Source organism: Geotrypetes seraphini, chromosome 15 (assembly GCF_902459505.1).
Source record: "Geotrypetes seraphini chromosome 15, aGeoSer1.1, whole genome shotgun sequence".
Taxonomy (NCBI): domain Eukaryota; kingdom Metazoa; phylum Chordata; class Amphibia; order Gymnophiona; family Dermophiidae; genus Geotrypetes; species Geotrypetes seraphini.
Genome location: NC_047098.1, coordinates 66,476,025 through 66,496,842, shown reverse-complemented (window position 1 = coordinate 66,496,842; position 20,818 = coordinate 66,476,025). Strand labels below are relative to the sequence as shown.

General features: G+C 43.0%; 1 protein-coding gene and 1 long non-coding RNA gene across 2 annotated transcripts in view; one reads left to right on the top strand and one right to left on the bottom strand.

The window, feature by feature from the left end:
* The window catches only part of LOC117349453, a 71,972-nt gene extending 70,276 nt beyond the window's left edge, over window positions 1-1,696 (bottom strand). Inside the window, exon 1 of the long non-coding RNA XR_004537164.1 lies at window positions 1,604-1,696. This is a non-coding gene — a long non-coding RNA (uncharacterized LOC117349453). The remainder of the gene's footprint in view (window positions 1-1,603) is intronic.
* Window positions 1,697-1,814: 118 nt separating this feature from the next.
* Window positions 1,815-20,818, top strand: part of TAF15 (TATA-box binding protein associated factor 15) — a 95,750-nt gene continuing 76,746 nt past the window's right edge. The window contains exons 1-2 of the mRNA XM_033922953.1: window positions 1,815-2,121; window positions 10,963-11,005. Of these exons, the coding sequence (XP_033778844.1) occupies window positions 2,112-2,121; window positions 10,963-11,005 (53 nt within the window). The 5' untranslated portion in view covers window positions 1,815-2,111. The remainder of the gene's footprint in view (window positions 2,122-10,962; window positions 11,006-20,818) is intronic.

The following is a 20,818-nucleotide window of genomic DNA, read 5'->3' as shown; positions in this document are numbered from 1 at the left end:
ATTAGGATCACTTCAAGAGATGACTCTAAAAATTCAGTTAGATTAAGTTGTTCCATCTGACCTTTATAATTGATTTTATTCAATGATCCCAACAGCAAGTATTGGGCATTGATCAAAGGTGGCATGGAGGGGCATTTGATAGGACCTCTAAGTCTGAGTTTGGACGTTTTGGGAAAGACTTCCAGAAATCCAGTAGAGATGTCCATTTTCAAAACATTAACATTCAAAACATTAACGTCTATCTTTTTAAACTTTATTTAGTTGTTAATGCCAACAAAAAGTGCAATACAAACCATCAAGAATAATACCAAAATAAAAGATATACCCCCCTCCTGCTCCCAAGGAGCCCTTAAAAGCTTTCTTTTTAAAGATTCATTTGAGTTTTAAATTCGACTTATCTCTGAACTTTTAGTATCACTTTATCTTTGGCAACTCTTTCTCTTTTCTCTCTCAAGATTCTTTTTCATGCCCTCTCGTTCTACCTCTTTTTTCTTTTGTCTCTTTCCTATACAAATTGTAGTTCTCCCTTTTCCCTAATGTACCAGTCTGTTGATTTCAGTCTATATCCCTTTTTATAATTTACACAAATTCTTGTTTTTCCCTCATTTTAATTGTACATCACTTACAATTTTATGTAAAGTGATTAATCACATTTTAATAAACTTGAAACCATTCGGAAGAGACCAGAAGCTTATAGAAACCTGTTCACTGCTTGCTGGAGATAGAGATTACTGACTGACCAGAATGCATTATGTCCTATATAAGAGAGTTCTGCTGTGTATCTCCATCTGCATAAACCCATACATGTCTATAGTGGTGTAGCCATGCCATACACCTTATGCGCTCTTCCTTGCACTTGGCATCACAGTGCCATGCCCTTTTCCCCCAGTACCTCTTCATATCTTCACTGGCAGTGAGCACGATCTCTTACCTGCTGCTCATGACAGCTGAGACTTCTCTTTGAGTCACTTCCTGGTCTCGCGAACAGGAAATTACATTAGAGGGAGGGAGGGATGAGGGTGGCGTAGGCCAGGGCTACCATATGGCTCCAGAAAAAGAAGGAATGATTGAGACATCCGGGTTTTACTTCCATTGCTTTCAAGGAAAGTAAAACCCGGATGTCTCAATCGATCCTCCTTTTTCTGGAGCCATACGGTAACCCTAGGTTGGCGTGAACAGCAGGTAAGTGGTCCTGCTTGCAGCCGGCGATTTGAAGAAATACATGTACAATCACTGGGCAGAGGGAAAAGAAGAGGTGCCGGTGCCCCCACCAAGATGGGGGCCACGATGCTCTAACCCTCCTTATTACACTGCATGTCTGGATTCATCTGCTCTGATGACAAGAAAATGGTGTTGAGTTTTCCATACAAAGTCCATTTTTACAATGTGATTTTACAGGCTTTCTATACATCAACTTCTTAAATAATAAGTGTACCAATGGAAGGAATATATTATATTCATTCTTCTTGAATGCAACTTGCATTGAGCTACCAATGAAAAAGTACTTATTAGGTAGGTGATTTAAAAACAGCATTTCGAGTTTCTTCAATCACTAAAAACAACCATATTAACTTAATTGGCAACTGTTTAAGTGCTGACTAACTTATCTCTAGAGAGCTTAAGCTCAGTGAAGCAGTCCCCAAAGTCAAAATTCCCGCTTCTCGCGCGAGCGACTGAAAACGCGCGCCAATTCACTTCCGGGTTACGGCAGCCAGGCGCTGTACCATTTGTCCAGTTACTGCCGATGCGGCTGGGCCGGGACAAACCATTTGGAGAGGGGCAAGCGTCTTAAAACCGTCTCCCCTCCTTCGCCTTCCTACTAGCAAGTGAAGGTTATCAAACCCTCCAGCGAACGTGATCAGCAAAACGAAAAAGCTCCGCGCGTTCTGCTCTCTAAAGGTTACGTGCCCCGAAGCGGACAAAGCTTTCCTTCTCCGTCTACCCCCCTGCTTGACTTGTCACGTCCCGCAGCCGGGCGGCCCCTCTTTTTTGCTCACTTCCGGTTTCCTGTTGGTAGTCGCCTTGGGCCTTGGTAGACTGAAGTGACGAGGGGGGTGAGCGCCGCGTGAGAATCCAGTGGTTTGAGTGCTCTGTGGCTGGGGGCTGCTGCGATGTCTTCGGGTAATTAGCGCTGCGTCTCGCGCGGCGCCTGAGGTGGGCGGGAAGCGGGTAGCGCCTGGGGGACGCTGCGGCTGTTCTCTATGGGGACGAGGCCTCGGCTGCCTGGCGGCTCCGGACCCCCCCCCCTCCCCTTCCCCCGGGCTGGCGCGCGCTGTGACGCAGGTGCAAAGGCGGCTTCCGCCGCCATGTTGCTGGTGGAGAGGCGGGAAGATGTTTCCAGCGGGTTCTTGAGGCACTTTGGGATTTGGGTCTGATTTGGAGTGAAGCGAATGTGTTGGTTCATTCTGCTCGGGGCTGTGCCGCCTCTTTGAACCTTTGTATCGGAATAAGCGAAAAGGAGAGAGAGAAAAAAAAAAAAAGCGAGACTTGTTTGGTTTCTATTCTATTATAATTCTTAGTTCTGTACATAGTTTTGAACAAAAATGCTCATATATCTTTTCACCAGTGCGAGCCTTACTGGAAAGGTCTGAGCGAGCTCCATTGGCAATGAAGAGAGGAAAAGGCTGGCTATTCCGACAAAGGAGGTCGCTGAGAAGCAACTAGGAGTAATATTCTGCATAATTCATGATATATCAGGGGTCTCAAAGTCCCTCCTTGAGGGCTGCAATCCAGTCGGGTTTTCAGGATTTCCCCAATGAATATGCATGAGATCTATGTGCATGCACTGCTTTCAATGCATATTGATTGGGGAAATCCTGAAAACCCCACTGGATTGCAGCCCTCCAGGAGGGACTTTGACACCCCTGCTCTAGCTACTAGACATATGCAACGCTTTACCTAAGGGATTGCAATCCAGTCGGGTTTTCAGGATTTCCCCAATCAAGATGCATTGAAAGCAGTGCATGCACATAGATCTCATGCATATTCATTGGGGAAATCCTGAAAACCCCACTGGATTGCGGCCTTCAAGGAGGGACTTTGAGATCCCTGTTTTATATGGATATTTGGGATTCTTTTAAAGGCATTGTCTTAAAATGGGTTAGGTTTGTGCGTACCATAACACTAACGAACGTCATTCTTAAACTAGGCTATGTGGCTCTGATGTGTCTTTCAGGCTTGTTGTTGATGCTGCTGCAGTATTTCCGTCACAAAGAAAGAGAAACCAAGCCCTATGGTAGTCAAACCAACCCGAAAAAGTAAGGTTTAGAAAAATAGTCTTCCAAATAGCCAGAGACAGATCAAACAGTTTTTATTAAGTAGCTACCATAAGAAGCTCCGATTCCACCATTAAAAGATATGATTTTCTTCACACTTCTACCTCTAACCCTCTGTTGTAGTTCCTTCCTATTTCTCCTACTGTAAACTGCGTCGAGCTCTACGAACGTGGAGATGATGCGGTATACAAACCTAAGGATTAGATTAGATTTAACACAATGCTGTATTTCAGCACTTGAAAGCGTGCATCAGGAGTTGTGATCTCTCGTAATTCAGTGCAACACCATATACATTTTATGTGATCTTATATTTCGCTAAATCCTCCGAATAGGATAAACATACAATGAAATGTTAAATCAGATTAAACGCTTAATAAAGACTTCTGATGCAGTGGGTTACAAATAGTTTTATCACTTTCACAAAGGTAAATATACAAATCAAAATCAGGGTGAAGTTAAACCCCTAACCAAGATATATATATCATAAATTGAAAGTATGCAATTAATGGCAGCCAGTGCAGACTCTTATAATGTAGTATCAGTGATTGCTGCTCTAGAGCAAGTGTATCTAGCACAAACTGTGTGCCATGTGTACTGCGAGATGCCGATGAGAAGCAGAAGTGCCAGCAGACTGCTTTCAGGATGTACCTCTCATGGTGAGAGGCACATCCTGTAGGCAGTCAGCGAGCTCCTCTCCGTAACTCTCCCAGCACCCCTCCACAAGCGTAGCCATTGCAGGCTCAGGACCTCCGCACATGCGCGGATGTTGACATTATGATGTCACACGTGCATGACATCGCGTCAATATCCATGCATTTCTAGATGCCTTCCAGTTGTGGCCCCAAGATTAGTGTTCCACGGCTGCAATTTTGGGACACTTCTTTAGAAAGAGTGCATTCAGTGTGGGAATGCACTCTTTCTGGAGCAGCAGTCACTAATACTGCAGTGATAAGTCTGCACTGGCAGTCGTTTGACTGCATGCTTTCAGTTTATGAAATACGGTGTTGCACTGAACTACAAGAGATCATAACTTCTGATGGAAGGTTTCGAGTGCTGGAACACGGCCCCGTGTTGAGTCATATCTTTGTGTGGTGGACTCTGAGAGCTTCTTATGGTGGCTACTTAGAGCAAAACAACAGTTTTATTAGCTCCAGCTATTTGAAAGTCCATTTTTCTAAAACCTACTTTTTTGGCAGTATCTCTATTATAATATGTATAGACAGCCTGTCAAGGTGTGCTTGACAGTTCCTTTTAATCAAGCTTGTGGCACATAGTGCAATATAATAGGAAGATACAGTAGTTTTCCATATGTTCTTGCTCTGAGTGCATTGCTTGGTAGTTGCGAATCTTCTTTCTTCACTTGATGCACAGAGGGGCTGCTGCAGAAAGACATTTCAGTAGAACCAGCTCAGCATGCTGTTCAGAAAGATACTATTGGTATTCTGTATATAATGTGCATGCAAGTTACTTTCACAGTGATTAACTCAGACACTGACAGGAAGAGTGACTGATTTTCTTTATTTTTAAAGGAAAAAAAACTGTGGTGCTCTCCTGACACTACTCCACTGATATTTAAAAAAAAAAAATTTGTCTAGTGATTGTCTAGTGACCATCCTCCTGCCCCCCTAACCCCCTCCAAATTAAAGCCTTGGTGTCCAGTGGCAGCCCTCCATTAGAGCTACCTGATCAGGATTTGAATTGATTCGCTGATTTGCTTCGGTTGAATCAATCCAAATTGATTTGGGGTTTTGTTTTATTAAAGGCTTCACCGATTCAGCACAGCTCTTTCTTAGCCATTGCCATCAATCTTCACAGGCCTGCTCGGGCTTTCTCTTTGCCTGAGTTCTTCATTCTACTGTAAGTCCCTGTGCAGGATTTTTCTCCCTGCCCCCATAATGCAGTTTGTTTTCTTGTGGGAGATTGGCCCGGCCTGTGCTGTATGTGAGCCAGTAGTTTCTGTCTCTTCTCTTTCAGGGCTTAGCTTCAGCGTCTCCAAGCAGCAACAGTATAAATTTGCTACCGCCCTTCCAACCTCGATTACCGTAGCAAAATAGAGCTCAGGGCTTTCTTTTCCAGTTTGCACCTCTGTGTCTCATTTACAGCCCTCGCTGCCTGTTGCTTTAAATTTACACAGAGCAGCAGATCCGGCTACAATTTTTAACAGACTCGGCACTGCCTTTTCCTACGGCCTGTCTTTCGGTGCACTTTATACAGAAAAGAGGGGTTGCAGAGGAGAATACTGGTGAAAAACTGGAAAGGTTAAGAGGAAGGGTTGAAAATAGTGGCAAGAGAGGTAAGTGGGAGAAGACCAGGTGATCACTATGAGAATGTTCCACAAATCCAATCATCCATTACCTTTTCCCTGTTTGAAAGCTCAGTCAGGATTTAAGTATGAATGTGAAAGCAGGAGTAAAAGCAGAAAAATGATAAAGTGCAAAAAGATGAACAGAATAAAAATAAAATTGTCATAGAAAAGAAGTTGGACCTGGGGCAAGGAGCAGGAAATAAATATCTAAGAAAGGTTAAGAGAAGAAGCAAGGAATCGGAGAGGAAAGGAAATGTAACAAAATAAAAAAAATGAATACATAAGAAAAAGTTAAGAGACTAACATGAAGAAAGAAAATAAAAGGTTAGAAATATTTGATTGAAATACATACAGAGTTTGCTAAGTAGGAAGTGACTCCCTTGCTGGGGCAGATGTCTGGCCCTTTTGATGATTTCAAATATTGGGACACTAGGCGGCAGGAGGGAAGGGTTCCATTGAGAGAACACAAGATATTCTGACACTATTTCTAGACATTAGATTTATTGGAAGCTGCCACACTTCTGATGGTTCTCACAGCGGGACCTTCCAAAATGCAGCGCTGCTACACACTTCTAGTGCTACCCCCTCAAAAACAGGAAATGACTTCAGAGAGGAGTGTGATCAGCATCGGCAGTCTGTATAGCAGTGCGGCTTTATGGAAGGTCCCATAGCAACTGCTGTACATCACAGAAAACAGCAGTGGCAGAGGAAACGGGTAGAAAACAGGTGTGATAAGCGTGTCAGGAGAAGGGGTGGGTTTGTATTGGGATGCCAGACACAGGCTGCATAGTCAGATGATGAATTAGGATGCGGGGAAGATAATAGCTTATAGAGGGAGAATGACAACCTAATATTTCCAAATAGGAACTAGAAAATGTAATGAATCAATTTTTTCTAGTTAATTTTAGGTTCAAACAATTTTTATTGATGCAAACAACAGTAAAAGCAATACAAAGGCACACAAATGGTGCTTAGTACATACAATGATGCATCATAGACAACAGTATATCAAACATGTACAGGATAAAAGTAACCACAGCAAACCCCCCCCCCCCCTTCTACTCAGGGCAAGCAAGGCCAGAGGTGATGGAAGGGCACTCCAGGGCCCTGGACTCTGATGAGCTGCAAAGAAACCCCACCCCCACCAAAGAACATACCTGTATCTAAATGCCAGAACCTTTCAAAACACCCCCCACCTCCCCTCCCCCAGTCCCTTCCCATCCGTCCCCTCCCCCAGTTGTACTCTCCACCCCGCCCCACTATTGCTCTTTTATCCCTACAAACTGTGCGCCCAGTTTAGAACACCCATCTTAAAACCTCACTGCGTCCCTTTGGGTGCAATTTTCTAGCTAATTTTAAAGCTATGATATTGCCTTAGTTGGCCAAATCGAATCAAATTTTTTTCCTGAATCAGACAGCACTACCCTCCATCCCTTCCCCGTTTCCCTTTGAGCTTTCCTGCTGTATCTCCTTGAAGAGTGGCAGGAGTGATACCTCTGGTACCACCATTATCAGAAATGGTGGTGCCATTCTGCAATATAACGGAGAAATTCTTTAGGAAAATCAAATATAATGTGTGACTATTAAATGTGTAACATCTTATGCAATCAAGACTGGAGTCAGAAACAATTTTGAATGGAATCTAACTCGGTGAAAATATACAAATTCTGACTCTGCTTCAAAATAAAAATTTAAGGCGGTGTATAGCAAATACAATTCAACATACCCCTGGTGGAATTTTGTGCAACTGTTTAATTTAGAATTTCTGCAGAATTGCACAGTCATGCAGAATCTCAACCATGTCAGCATCTTTGGGTCGCAGTATCAGCAGCAATTCCCACACGCTGACTGCCATCAACCTGAAAGTCTTCGCTACAGAGGGGAGGCTTCCGGATTAGCTACAGGAGCATGGGAGTCGCTGCTGAAAACGTGACCCAAAGAAGCAAAGTTGGTGGCACAGGTGGAGGGAAGGGTGAGAGGAAGCAAATATGCACAAGGGGAGAGGGAGACATGCATGGTGAGGAGAGAGGATGGAGAGGTGGTGCATGGAGGGAGACAAGAGAAATTTGACACATGGCACAAGTAAAGGAAGGAAGAAAAGTATTGGACATGGGGGTGGATGAGAGGGAGGGAGAGATACACAGGAGGTGGAGGGGAAGAAGGAGGGAAATGTTGGATCCAGGAGCAGAATGGAGTGATTGAGAAATGCCTGAAAATAGGAGTGAGGAAAGAGTGAGAGAAATGTTTTGCCATGTGGGAGAGTGTAGTAGGGAAGAGATAAGGAGATGTCAGGCTACGAGGGTGGGGAGGGAAGGAAGAGAGAGCAGATGCTGTACTATAAGGGTGGAGGAAGGAAGACGCTGAGAATGGAAGAACTCTGAAAGGGAGGAGAGGATGGCAAGGAAACGGATGAGAGGAGATATATAACAGAGGGTAATGGAGGTACAGTACTTTGAAAATGAAAGGGAATGGAGGGAGGAGGAAGGAATGAGATGAGAAATGGGAGAGAAGATGGAAATTTGATAGCTGAAAAAGAGAAGGGTAAGAGGCAGGAAAGATCTAAAAAGGAATGATCAATAAGTCTGAGGCAGGTGTAGTGAGGGGGAGAGTAGAAAAGACATGGATAGCAGCCACTTGAAGGAAAATTAGACAGGAAAGCAGAAAAAAGAAACAGGAATCAACATGATGGAAAAATAAAACATACAGATAACAAAGGCAGAAGAAAAACGTTTTAAATGGAATATGGATAATTAGCAAAAATATTGTTTAAATTTTTACAAATAAACTTGACAAATTTGCTAATTTTTTTGGCATAGAATTCTGCCAGGAGTAAACATAAAACTTATGATTTTGTTAACAGTATAACAGGCAGTAAAAGACTAAATATAAATAAATACATGAGCGGGGTAAACTGAAAATCAAGAGATTTAAACTTAATAGGACTACCGTGAAACAGTTTCAAAAAATATACTTAGAACAGCATTGATATACAAATGATATACGATGTTAGCATAATATTTATAAAACAACTAAGTACACAAAACATTCAAATAATAAAAAAAAAATCTTAATAGCTGGAGTCAAGCAGTAGAAAAATAAGTCGAAGGCTTTGGTGTACCAATTCTACAGTCTTTGATGCAATTTATTGGAATTTATTAACTGCCTCTGTGAAGAGATTCACTTAAGGTAGCGTAGAACATGTACAGTTTAACATAAATCTTACAATTTGTTAATGGCATCAAAATAACCAGTATATACTTTCCATTTTCCCCCCTAAAAAGGAGGAAAAATGATTGACTCGAATATAAGTTGGGTGGCTTAATATTTAAGTGCCCTGCCAGGCCCTGCACTTTGTCCCCTTCCCTCCCTCCTGCTCATTGCCACTCTGGCAGAAGAAACCGAATCTCGCGGGAACCGCCAACGACGGTTAGCAACAGGGCAGCAGTCCTGCCTGCTGCCCCACCAGGGATCGGCAGAGAAGGTAGGAGGATGGCAGGGAGGGGGGGACGACAGGGTGCAGAGCCTAGCAGTGGCCTGCTATAATTCTGGGAGGGGGCGCTGTCCTGAATATAAACCAGGACCCTTATTTTTTGGCCCCCCCAATTCCCGGTTTATATTAGAGTATATACGATAAATGCAATCAGTAAGATAAACTTGGAAATAGCAAATTCAAACCTAGAAATAGGACTAATGAAGCCTAAGGTAACATCATTTGCAAAAAAATCAATATCTACGATTGTTGCAGTTGTCCGGGTCTCACCATGTCTGGGTAGGTGGAACAGATGTTTTGGCCATCGTGCTGTGACTTTCTTCAGGGTATGCTGTGAGGTCTGCTGTTTATCTTTATATATAGTGGGTCCTCTAACCTAATTGGCTGGGGTTTGAGGTGATTGAAGCAGGAAAGCACTTTGGTCATGAATTTGAACTTTGGCGGGAAAGTTTGTTGGTCACAAATTTGAATTGTGGAGGGAAAATCCATTTGTCACAGATTTGAATTTTGGTGGGAAAGAGCACAAGCTATGCAACACAGAAAAATCAGCTGTAGCCCTCTATGCCAAGAAAACTGGTCATATGATCAGATTTGGGTATCTGGTGGATTAGTTTTTCTTTCTTTACTCCACAATGTCTATTAGGAAGTACATCGCTATTTGTGTTTCCTTCTGTATGTGGCTGCATCTGCAAGATTCATACGATTGTTTGGATATCAAGTTGCCAGTTGGGATGCTGAGTAGAAAATGATACAGTGGTTGTTAGGCGCGGATAACCCGCCAAAACGGTGACAAAAAAAATGGTTACTCCGAGTACAGGGACAAAGCCATTCACCGCCCGGTGAAGGGTCTTGGCTCCGCAGTTAAAGGAGTGAGCACGCGCGGTGAGCGAGCACGCAGTCCGGCAGCCCTCTCTCTCCCGCCAGCTGTCCGGCTGTGCATCTCCTCTCTTCCCCTTACCTTCTCTTCATGGCGATTTCTATAAGGCTATGCATTGTATTGCAGCTAGAGCCTTGAAGTCGCATCGTGTGTGGCTGCTGGAAAAGCCTCTATAGTTGGTGGTATTAGCATTAATATGCTGACAGGTCCCCAGGTGCTCCACTCCTTATATGGGAGATCTAATCGATAGGTCTGGATTGGTATAGTAGGAAGCAAGGAAAGGAAATCAAGATAAGACTCGAGTATGCTACTGTGTGTGCTGAGTAGGTATCATAACACATGTTCAAATGAGGCTCTAACTTGAATGAAGAGTTGATTCTTGATGGCGAGGTGGACACCAAAAATGTTTGCCTTGGGTCATTTTTTTCTTCCAGATAAAAACCTCGCTATTCCCTCAATTGACATCACTGCTCTGAGTGATAAACAATAACAATACATATTCTAGATATTCTGACTTTTGTTGTCTTGGCTGTCCATTAAGATTATGGTCTCTATATATTGGGAAGATAATTGCTGCTGTTGTGTTTAGAGGCAAAGTGATTTTGCTATTGTCTGGTCAATCATGAATAACTACTAGCCTGGGTTTAGGATCAAGGGGGGGGGGGGTGGGAGTGTGAATTTTCTATCTGTACTAGCCAAAATTTTTATAGGAGGCAGAATAAAATTAGTTTTTGTGAGGTCTCTAGGCTCAATTTGTTGCTTTAAGAAAAGCAGCTCCGGTTTTTGGGGAAGTGGGAAGGCTCAGTTTAGATTTGCTTCTTAATTCATGCAACTAATAAACCATTTATAGGATTAAAGTTCCCTCTTCAGTGAGCAAACTTTGGCATATCTATTGCTTATGTTGCATATGATTTATTAAAAGTTGTCCTTTTTACTGGTGTTTTGACAAAACACAGCTTTTTGGTGAAATACTCCATACTTTTTTCTAAAGGGTTTTTTTTTTCTTTTTAAATAGATTCTGGAAGTTATGGTCATTCTGGGGGCCATCAGCAGCAGAGGTATGTTTTCCTTTTCTACCACTTAGATACTAATGATGAGAATATAAATGTTTAAAGGTACAATTATAGCTTGCTGATTGATAGCTTTTACAGTGGAAAAGATCTGCAGCAACACAACCCACTTTTAAAAATTTCCCTAATTTTAATCTATTATACCAGTGTATCACACTAATTTGCCTCCTGAGATTTCAGGTGTGCTGCAACACACTAGCGTGGAGGAGACTTGTCCACACCGGCTGACTGCCTACAGGATATGCCTCTTGTGGCGAGAGGCACGTCCTGTAGGAAGTCAGCCAGCGCGGATGACTCTTCTTCTGGCATCTCACTCTGCACCTCCCGGATCCCTCCACTGAAGTGGGTCATGGCCAAATGGCTCTCCGCACAGATGTCAATGCGATGAGGTCACGCATGCGTTACTTTGACATTCACGCACTTCCGGGTGCCTTCCGGCTAGGGCATTGGATTTAATGTGCCATCGGCCGGAAAGTTTGCGAGACACTGGCCTAGAGATGTATCTCTCGCAGCAAGAGGCACATCCTGAGGGCAATCGGCTGGCACCAGTGCCTCTCCTTTTCTCCGAGCGTCTTCCTTGCCAGCACTCTCCATGGAGGGCCGTTGCGCATGACCTTGATGTCATTCTGTCGACGTCTATGCACTTTTGGATTCCTTGAGCCACGGCCACATTAAGCTTGGAAAAACAGGTTTTTGGGAATTGGTGGCCTGATGAGAATTGGGGAAGCATTCTCTAAAATCTTGCAAAATGTTTACTCCTTCTTGAATCTTTTAAATTAAATCTTACCTTAAGTGGAGAATTACATTTCAAAGTTCTGAAAACAGAGTAACAATTGTTTTTTTTTTTGTTAACACTGTATACTTGCATCCACCTAGCTAGAGTAAATTATAATTTAGTATTTATTATAAATGTGGGACAAGTCCAATCACTGTTACTAATGGGCTCCTTCCCTTCCCCAAATCATGAGCCCTCATTACTTTGGTGCTTTTGTTAGGTGCTCATCATATTCTACCTTCATTTGGCTTGTACCATCCTGGGCAAGCAGGTGGTGTTCCTTCCTGTTAACAGATAGAGGTAGAGAAATTGATCTCTTGTGATATCACAGTATAGAGCTGCATAGGAATTTGGATTACAGGAATCCTAAGGGGATGGAAGACGTTGCTGTGGAATTTTCATGGCAGAGTAGTCAAAAATCTGACTCCAGAATACGTTTTGGACTACAAAGACGATTGGAGCACCAACATGAGGCTTGGAATGTATGGAGTGAGGCATTTGGAGCAAAAGAATGATGCTTGGAATAAATACACAGAGAAGCACGCTTCCTGGCTTCTTCGGCAGGCACAGGGAGTGGGAGTCAGAGGGGGTAGCAGCGTGATTTCTTTCTCGTCTCTGATTTCTCTTTTTTCAATGTTTTCCCCTGGCGGTTGATGGCTTGGATTTGTCATCTCCAGCTCGCTTTCAGGGCACAGTATTTGTAGACTCTCTGGTTTGGCTGCGCCATCCTTGCTATGCGGATCTGATGAGTCTTGTTGAGTTTTCTGGTATCTCCAGGTTTGCTCAATTAGGGTCCGATCAACTTGGGTATTCGTACTACTTTGGTATTACGGCCTAGCTTTTGAAATGTCATGGCTGACATGTAAAGGTTATGCGAAGCAGGTTGTTTTTTTCTCTTATCCAGGTGATGCAGATCTGTGGCTTCTGCTTCCTTTTGGAGTTTTTTTTCCTGTCATGGGTACTTCTCCACATTTGCACCCTTCCAGAGTTCTTTTTTGGCACGAGTGGATTGCCAAGGGCATAGCGTTCAATACCCTTCTGCTTCCTGTGCCATTCTTAGCTGGTTACAAGGGCTAGGTATATTGCTCTTCGCTTACTGCTCAGCCTCATGTGGTACTGCTCACAAACGGAGTACAGTATATTCGTTAAACTCTGGGAAAGCCCTGTCCGGGGTGCAGTCTTAGGGTACTTCTTCTCAGTTTACCGAAGGCTTCTTTCATCCTTGTCTTTTGAGACTCTAAAGGGCTGTGCTGTTGAGCACGGGGTTTCTTGTGGCCTTGGCTGCAGCTCGGCGGTTTTCGGAGTTGTGGGCCTTGTTTGACAGGGATTCCTATTTCTGATTTACATAATCTAGAGTGTCAGTTCTGATGGTACCACACTTTCTTTCTAAAGAGATGTCATACTTTCTTTTGTGACACTCACTTTTCCTTCCTTCTTCCTGGGAGGAGAAATGGGGAGCTGTGCTTTTATTCACTGCATTTTTTGACAGTGCGTAGCGTTCTCCCGAGCTAGGTTTCTAACGAGCTAGGTTTCTAGGTTTTGTTGTTTAGATCACCTTTTTTTGTATTCTTCAAGGGACGCCTCAAACATATGGCGGCGTCCAAAGCCTCCATCGCTTGATGGGTCCAGGTGGACATTATTTACGCTTGCTTGATGGCAGGGAAGTGGTTGGCGTAAGAGCTTCATGGCCATTACACCAGAGCGATGGCTACTTCTTGGACTCGGTCCAGAGGTTAATTCCTTGGAGGGGTTTTGTCTCGCGGATGCTTGATCTTTCGAGAGTGCTTTCTCTCAGCATTTCCAGTTGGCTGTGGGGGCGCATACGGTGGATGCGTTTAGTGCTTTGGGTGTTGCGGAGGCGGCGTTTGCTTCCCACCCAGATTGAGGATTGCTTTGCTACATCCCATTGGTCTCTGGATTCATCTGCTGCTGTTGCTAGGGAAGGAAAAATTATGTTCTTACCTGTTAATTTTCTTTCCCTTAGACGCAGCAGATGAATCCAGAGCCCCACCTTTTCTGGATATTGTCTCTCGGATTTTTCTTTTGCAATTTTCGCAGTTTGTTGTTATTGATGGTTGTTTTCTGTATTATTGCATTTTGAGATTTGTTATGGGAAAGAAGTTTTTTACATACTATGCCTATTGATGGTTACGGATTGCTTGGGCAAGGAGCTATACTGAATAAACAGGAGGAGTGCCAGCCAATAGGACCACCTGTTAATCAGTTTCTCTATCTCCGCCTGCTGGTAGATGTGAGCTATCCCATTGGTCTCTGGATTCATCTGCTGTGTCTAAGGGAAAGAAAATTAACAGGTAAGAACATAATTTTTCCTTGGAATAAATACACAGAGAAGCAAGGGCAACACCAGACTGAGGGCTAGATGCACTAAAGGCTCCGGTTGTGTACCAATGGTCGCTAAACCAGTTTGACTGATTTAGCAGCCAATGGAATTTGCCAAACCGATTCTTAAAACAGCAAACAAGCCATCCAATTGATGGCCTAACATTGCATGCCATAATCGGATCGGTAATGCTGACCCAAAAAACCGACAGGTCTAGCTGTGTTACTGACAGGTCTGTTTGTCTTTCCATTTTTTTTCTATGAGCTCAGGAGGTTGTGTGTGTAACACACACAATATCTGGCTCATAAAAAAAAAGAGCCTTTAAAACCCCCTCGCTCCCACCCCTTGGAACCAAATTAGAGCCCACTCCCTCCTGCCGCCGTGACCCTCCCCCCTTGTGCAGCCAAATTGCCCACCTCGCAGGACCCCCCCCCTTCCCTGCACTTCAATAAAAATGGGCAGGAGGGATGCCACTCCCTTCTACTACTGGATACGCCTCCCAACTCCCCACCCCTCCCAATCCCAAAACTTCCCCTATACTTTTAGATTATGATGACAGGAAGCTTTCAACATTTCTTCAGGCCTGGGTTCAGATTTCTTCCAACCGGTGGGCTCTGATATCTTTCGGTCAGGATACCAAGGTGGAATTTGCCTGGCCTCTGACAGATTGATTTGTGGACTCGCCTGTGGGCTACCTGGAGAAAGCAGCCAGGGTTCTGCCCACTGTGAAAAGGTTGCTCAATATTGAAGCTCTAGAGCTGGTGCTGCCCGAACACTCAATCTCGAGCATATTTTGATTCAAGTCATAACTGTTCCAGGAGTCATGGCATATGACATGCACATAGGATTTGCATTATGAAGCTTTGCAGCCAATTAGAAGTAAAGATATAATTACCCAAAGAAATTATATTAGTTCTTTATCCAAATTTTGGCCATTTTTTGGGTGCAAATATCTCAACTTTACATTGTCCAATTTTTTTTAAATTTTTTTGTATCACGTGAAAGAGTGTCTTTTTTTCCACAAAAGCCATTCTGTTTCAAATTTAACCTGGCCTTGCATGGCCAGAAGTTAGGTCTCAAATGTATGCATTATTCACATAGGTATACATGCAGTGGTTCAAAAAAAAAAGGGCATCTTTGGCATCCAATGATTCCCAGTTAACATTTGCGGAGTAAAAAAACTATGGTATGGTATTGTATAATATGCAAATGAGTTAGAGGTGTGAAATTGCATGGTGCAGCTAAGCTGGTGAGCTTGCCATGCTAACTCAGGTTACAGCATCCGCTGCTTTCACATACTCTTGTAAATGGCCCGTCAAAATGGACATTAAGTTGTTGGTGATTCCATTGCAAGCTCCATACATTTACTTGAACTCTCTTCTCCCTTTCATTGTCCATGTGTGTTTTACTTCACTTTTGGCTCAGGACTTCAGAATCTAAGTCTCTGCATAATTAGTGACTGTTCATGCCTTTTTGAAAGCTTTAATTGCCTTTATGAACCAACTTATTTGTGGAATCAAAAATGTGCACTACTTAGCGATGGATCTGCAGCACAAAACAAAAATATGTTAATCTTTGCTACAACTACTTTGGAATTTCTGCTGAATGGATTTTTTTTTTTTTTTTTTTGGTACTAGCCATGGAAAATCACCATATGATGGTATTGGGGGAACTGTAAAATGACTTGCTGCATATGACAGCTTGCAGCGACCTCTGGAAAATCAGATCTTGACTCCAAACGATTTGTTTAACTTTTGTGAAGAAAATATTGCTGAGGTCAAATTCTTATTATCTCAAAGGAAGACATTGAGAAATTAAGACCTATTCAGGAATCCAGGTTTGAGAATGGCCGGAAAATCACCAGTTTAAGCCAGTTGATAAAATCAAAATTTGTGTCAGGAGATGAAACATTTTTCATTGCTGATATCACTAAAGCTTCATTTATTCAACTGGTCAACCTGCAGCCTGGCTAATATGTTGCTTGCTTGTATAACAATTATTAGTGGATTGGAAATATCTCTGAAATTTCCTCAGAACACAATGATATCTTAATTAACTTTTTGCATCCACAAGGCCCTGCTAGATACTATGTGCATTTCAGAGAAACATATTTTCATGGTTCTTGAAACTCCAATGGCAACCTCAACAGGAAGGGAATAGCTGTTCACAAACTGGGTCCAATATTGAGAACACATTCGAGGCATTGTACTCGGGCTAGATGCATGATGAGCAGAATTTTGAAGTGCTTTGGGTCTTTGATCACATTTGCATTTTTTTGTCCTTATAAAAATGTAGTTATTAGCCACAAATTTCCATTTTAAAGTTTTGCTTTTTATTCCACTGTCTGTGTACATCTTCCAGCTATTTAACATTAAAAATGCAGGTTGAAACCTTGGTGTACTTTCAGGCCTTTTTTAAGCTATTAAGAATAAGCGGGTCAAAAATGTGGCTCGGTGAGTTTTATAGCCAAATTAATTGCTCTTTCAAATGGTGCAAGAAAGAAAGGGATTGGAGGATGTACAGTTGTGCTATGACATTAAATATAGCTAAAAAATTTCATAAATTTTTTTTATCAATCTTAATAAAGATTTATCTCTGAAAAGAAAAGAGTAGTGTACTTAAAAGTTTAGTGGGACAGTATCTGGTCATAATCTCTTCCAGTTCCTAAAATCTGAGCCCTATTATGCTTTATGTTCAGGGGCTATGTTGTGCATTCCATGACAGGCTGTATCATCAACGTTGTGGTTCCCCAGTGATAACACCAAAGCATGCACCAATGATCTGAGTAGTATATTTGGATTCAGCACAAACAGTTGTACTAGAAATAGGATTCTTAGCTTGGTTGAGCAACTGTCTTTTACACAACCTGAACCCAAAGTTGATGTTTTGGCACTATCTTCCATGAAATGAAAAAAAGTAGCCCCAATTAAGAGGCCCCTAACTTTGGAAGAAGTTGAGATCCAGCTCTAAGACTTTGCACATATTCATTGCATGTCCTATTGTACTTCCACTAAACATTTCATCAGCTTCTAAGATGGTCAGGTAGGGAGGCCTAGACTGCATGACATGTAATGACCCTTTGCTGAAACTCAGCGATATTACGCAACTATGATCCTAATTTATCCTTATTAGCTGAGGTAGGTCTGGTTTCCCCTTCTGGAGTTGTCCTCTGAAGAACTGCGGAGGTTGGAGTGTTTCTGACCCTCCTCGTACAGAATGAGGGATCTCTTATACTCTACTTCCTGTCTGTGGCCCGCATGTTGAGGATATAGAATTTCAGTCCTTAAACTTGACTGAGGGTGTGTCCAGAATGTTTTTTTTCCAGGAAAGATTCTACTAATCTGTTATAAGTGGAAGAGGTTTGCTGACTTATGTGAAGGCAAGGCCCTAGATCCCCTCACATGCCCTGTGCATAAACAGCTTTAGTATTTCCTGCAACTTTGAGTCTGTTTTAAAAACCAAGTCTATAAGGGTGCATCTCAGTGCAATTAGTGCTTATCTTTTGTGTATTTGTATTTATTTATTTATACCCTGCCGTCAGCTCCTCCACATTCTGCATGCTGCTCCATGTAGTCCTCCAACAAGGCTGTCGCCACCATCTTAGCTATCTTCATGGGACTATGAAGTTTTTCTAGACCGGCTCCAGATTTTTTGCTGGTGTAACAGTAGGATTCAAGTTTGTACCGTGTAGCCATAGAGTTAAGGGAGAGGCAGGGAAGGTCACTTACTCATGGGTTCACCACCTATTAAGGGAGTTTTTACTCAGTTTTTACCACGGCCCCAATGGTGCTTCACTCCCTCGCATCCAGGCACATCGGTGATGTCACTTCCTCTCAAGACTCAAAGTTTTAATAAAAATTTATTCTTAAGTTCATGATGCAACATTGGGGTTCATTCTAAATTAATGTGTGCTTAAATAGCTAGGCTTTCAGTACAAACAAACAAACTGATTTTCATATGGAATAATTCTAGAGTAAGGGAGCCAACACATCCAAAAAACTAGATGACGTGAAATCAAGTCATAAATATCTACAGGAGAGAGCACTGTCATGAAATCTGCACTCCCTATGAGGAGTGCAGATTTCATGTACGGTGATAGGGAAGGAGAAGAGAGTAAGTATGAGGGAGTTGCATATAAAATGCCCAGTGAGTCAAGGGGTATAGTCTTATTTATGTTTGAAGAATTTTCTTAAGATCACAACATATAAATCAACAACAGAGAATGAAACCACTGTACATGATAAAACAAACCATCATTTGATTACATTGGAAAATGGGTTTCATGATGCACAAGAAGTGATCTCCAGGTTAGAGAATGACATGGAGACAAATTTATCCCCATCCCGTCCCAGCAAGTTCTTTTCCTGTCCCTGCCCCATTCCTGCAAGCTGTGTCCTCATCTGCACAAGCCTCAAACACTTTAAAATCTAAGTTTGAGGCTTGTGCAGTTAAGGTAGAGCTTACAGGAATGGGGCAGAGGGACAGGGAAATTGAGTTCCTGCAGGGACGTGGAAAAATTTGTCCCCATGTCATTCTCTACTCCAGGTTATATAAAAAATATATTTCCCCCCATCCCTTTTAATCCAGTCAGCGACTGAAAATAAACTCAAAACAACTGGATCAATCTCGTTACTAGGAAATGTAATCTGGTGTTGATAAAATATATAGCCAGAGGAGGAGTTTCTGATCTACTTTCATTTAGATCAACCCCAAACTTTAAATTCTCAGCCTCCAAACAATTTAACATATACAGCATCAAGGGTTACTAAGAATCTACATTGTCGTTGTCATCCCCCCCCAAAAAAAAAAAAGCCTTAGGGTACTGCAATATGTGTAACACAAAGAACTCCCTACCCAAAATGATTTCAGTCAAAAGGGAGGTCTTATTTAAGAAGTGATAGAATAGGCTAATAGGCTACCAGAGTTCTTTTTGTGAAGAGGTGGCATGGTCCTTAAGATTTAGTGCTGTATAACAACTTATTCTTGTACAAACTCACACTATTCCTGGCCTAGTAGATTACAGATGGAAGCCTCCATCATACAATGTTTTTAGCCCTTCCCCTCTTACCTCAGGACCACCTCCCAGGAAGCCAGTTACATTCCTACAAGCCAGACAGTAGGAGCTAATTTTTCTCTGCTCGTGTTAATGCTTTTTTTTTCTTCGTGATTCCTTCTTGCTGCAGAGTTTTCCTACAGGGACAGCCCTGGCTGTGGGAGATTGCAGACTTTGGGGAAGTCTGTTTCCAGGGGGTTGGCTGCCTAGCAGTGCACACTCTGGACAGCCTGTACTTTTGGATCAGGGCTCTTGGGAGCTAACTCGCCCCAGGTTTGTCCGCTAGTGGGTTTGAGTGTAGGCTCTGTGGAGCTGTGTCCGGGATCAGGGCTGACTGCGCTCCTCCACCAGGTTCTGCATGAGGTGTGTTCTAGTGGCGGAGGTCCCTGGCCACAGAAGACCAGCAGTCTATTTGCAAGGCTTGTTGAGACAGAGGATCTCACTGCAAGCTGATTCAGCTTCTTTCAGCAGCTTTCCAGCACACAGCATGTAACAGTGAGTACAGAGCCGACAGCCTGTCAACAGCAATTTTGGGAGGTCCTTAAAAGTGTTTTTTGGGCAGGTTGGGAGTTCGTCCTATTTCCCCCCCCCCCTAAAATTGCTGCTTTTTTTGGGAGGGGGGTTCCTGTGCTATTTTCTTTATCTTGGGATTTTTTTTTCTTAATTGGAATTTAAAGTTATTTTTTGTCTCTACAAGCTTCATTTTTGCAAGAAAACCACTCAGATGCAGTCTCCAAGGTAGGATACTTCAGATTCATGCCTTGTTTGCAGTGGATGGCTGTCTGGCGAACAGCCGTGTTCCACATGCTTCACGGCATGGGAGGGGGGTGTCGAAATTTTGTGTCCAAGTTCCCTTGGCCCCTGAAGGGGGTCCTGATGGGGACAGCCCGAAAGGTCGAAGGTGAACCCCACAGACCCTTGTGACCCTGACTAAACACAGATGCAATTCGATGCCTAAAGTACACATGTCCTTCAAAGGTTCTATGGGTGGCTCCCTGGAGGTAGCTTCTGCCTCAGGTGACGAGTTTTCCCCAGAATCTTTTAACTTGTTTTATCAGGCTTATTTGGTAAAAAAAAAAAAAAAGGCACCTTCCGCATCTCCTTTGGTGTTCACGCTGACTATGGGGGTTTCCCCTTATCAGGACATGGGTATTATGCCAGGTCTTCTTGAGGTGTCATCAGCTATTGTGCCAGCAGTTGGCATGGATGACCGGACCATGCCTTTGCTTAAACAGATTGGCACTATTACTGCAGGGGATGCTGCAGCGCTTGCAGATCTCCAGGATCAGGATCTGGGTGGGACCCCGGACCCGAGTGAAGAGATGGTGTGGAGATTTTTCACATCCACGAACCTGGTAGATCTGATCTTTTGAATCCTCTAGGGGTTGAAATTGGAGGTTAGTCGGTCTGCTACTGCCAAATGCCCTCTTATGAGTAGTGAGAAATCATAGTCTTCCACCTGCCCTGATCATCCGTATATATAGTCAAGATGCTCCTGGATACATGGGAGGTGCCTGAGGGTCCCTTGAAATGCGCCAGAGCCATGTCCAGATTCTACCCGATGGCAGATGCCTTCAATGAGTGTTTTGCATCCCTGAAAGTTGTTGTTCATTGTCGCAGGTTACTAAGCGC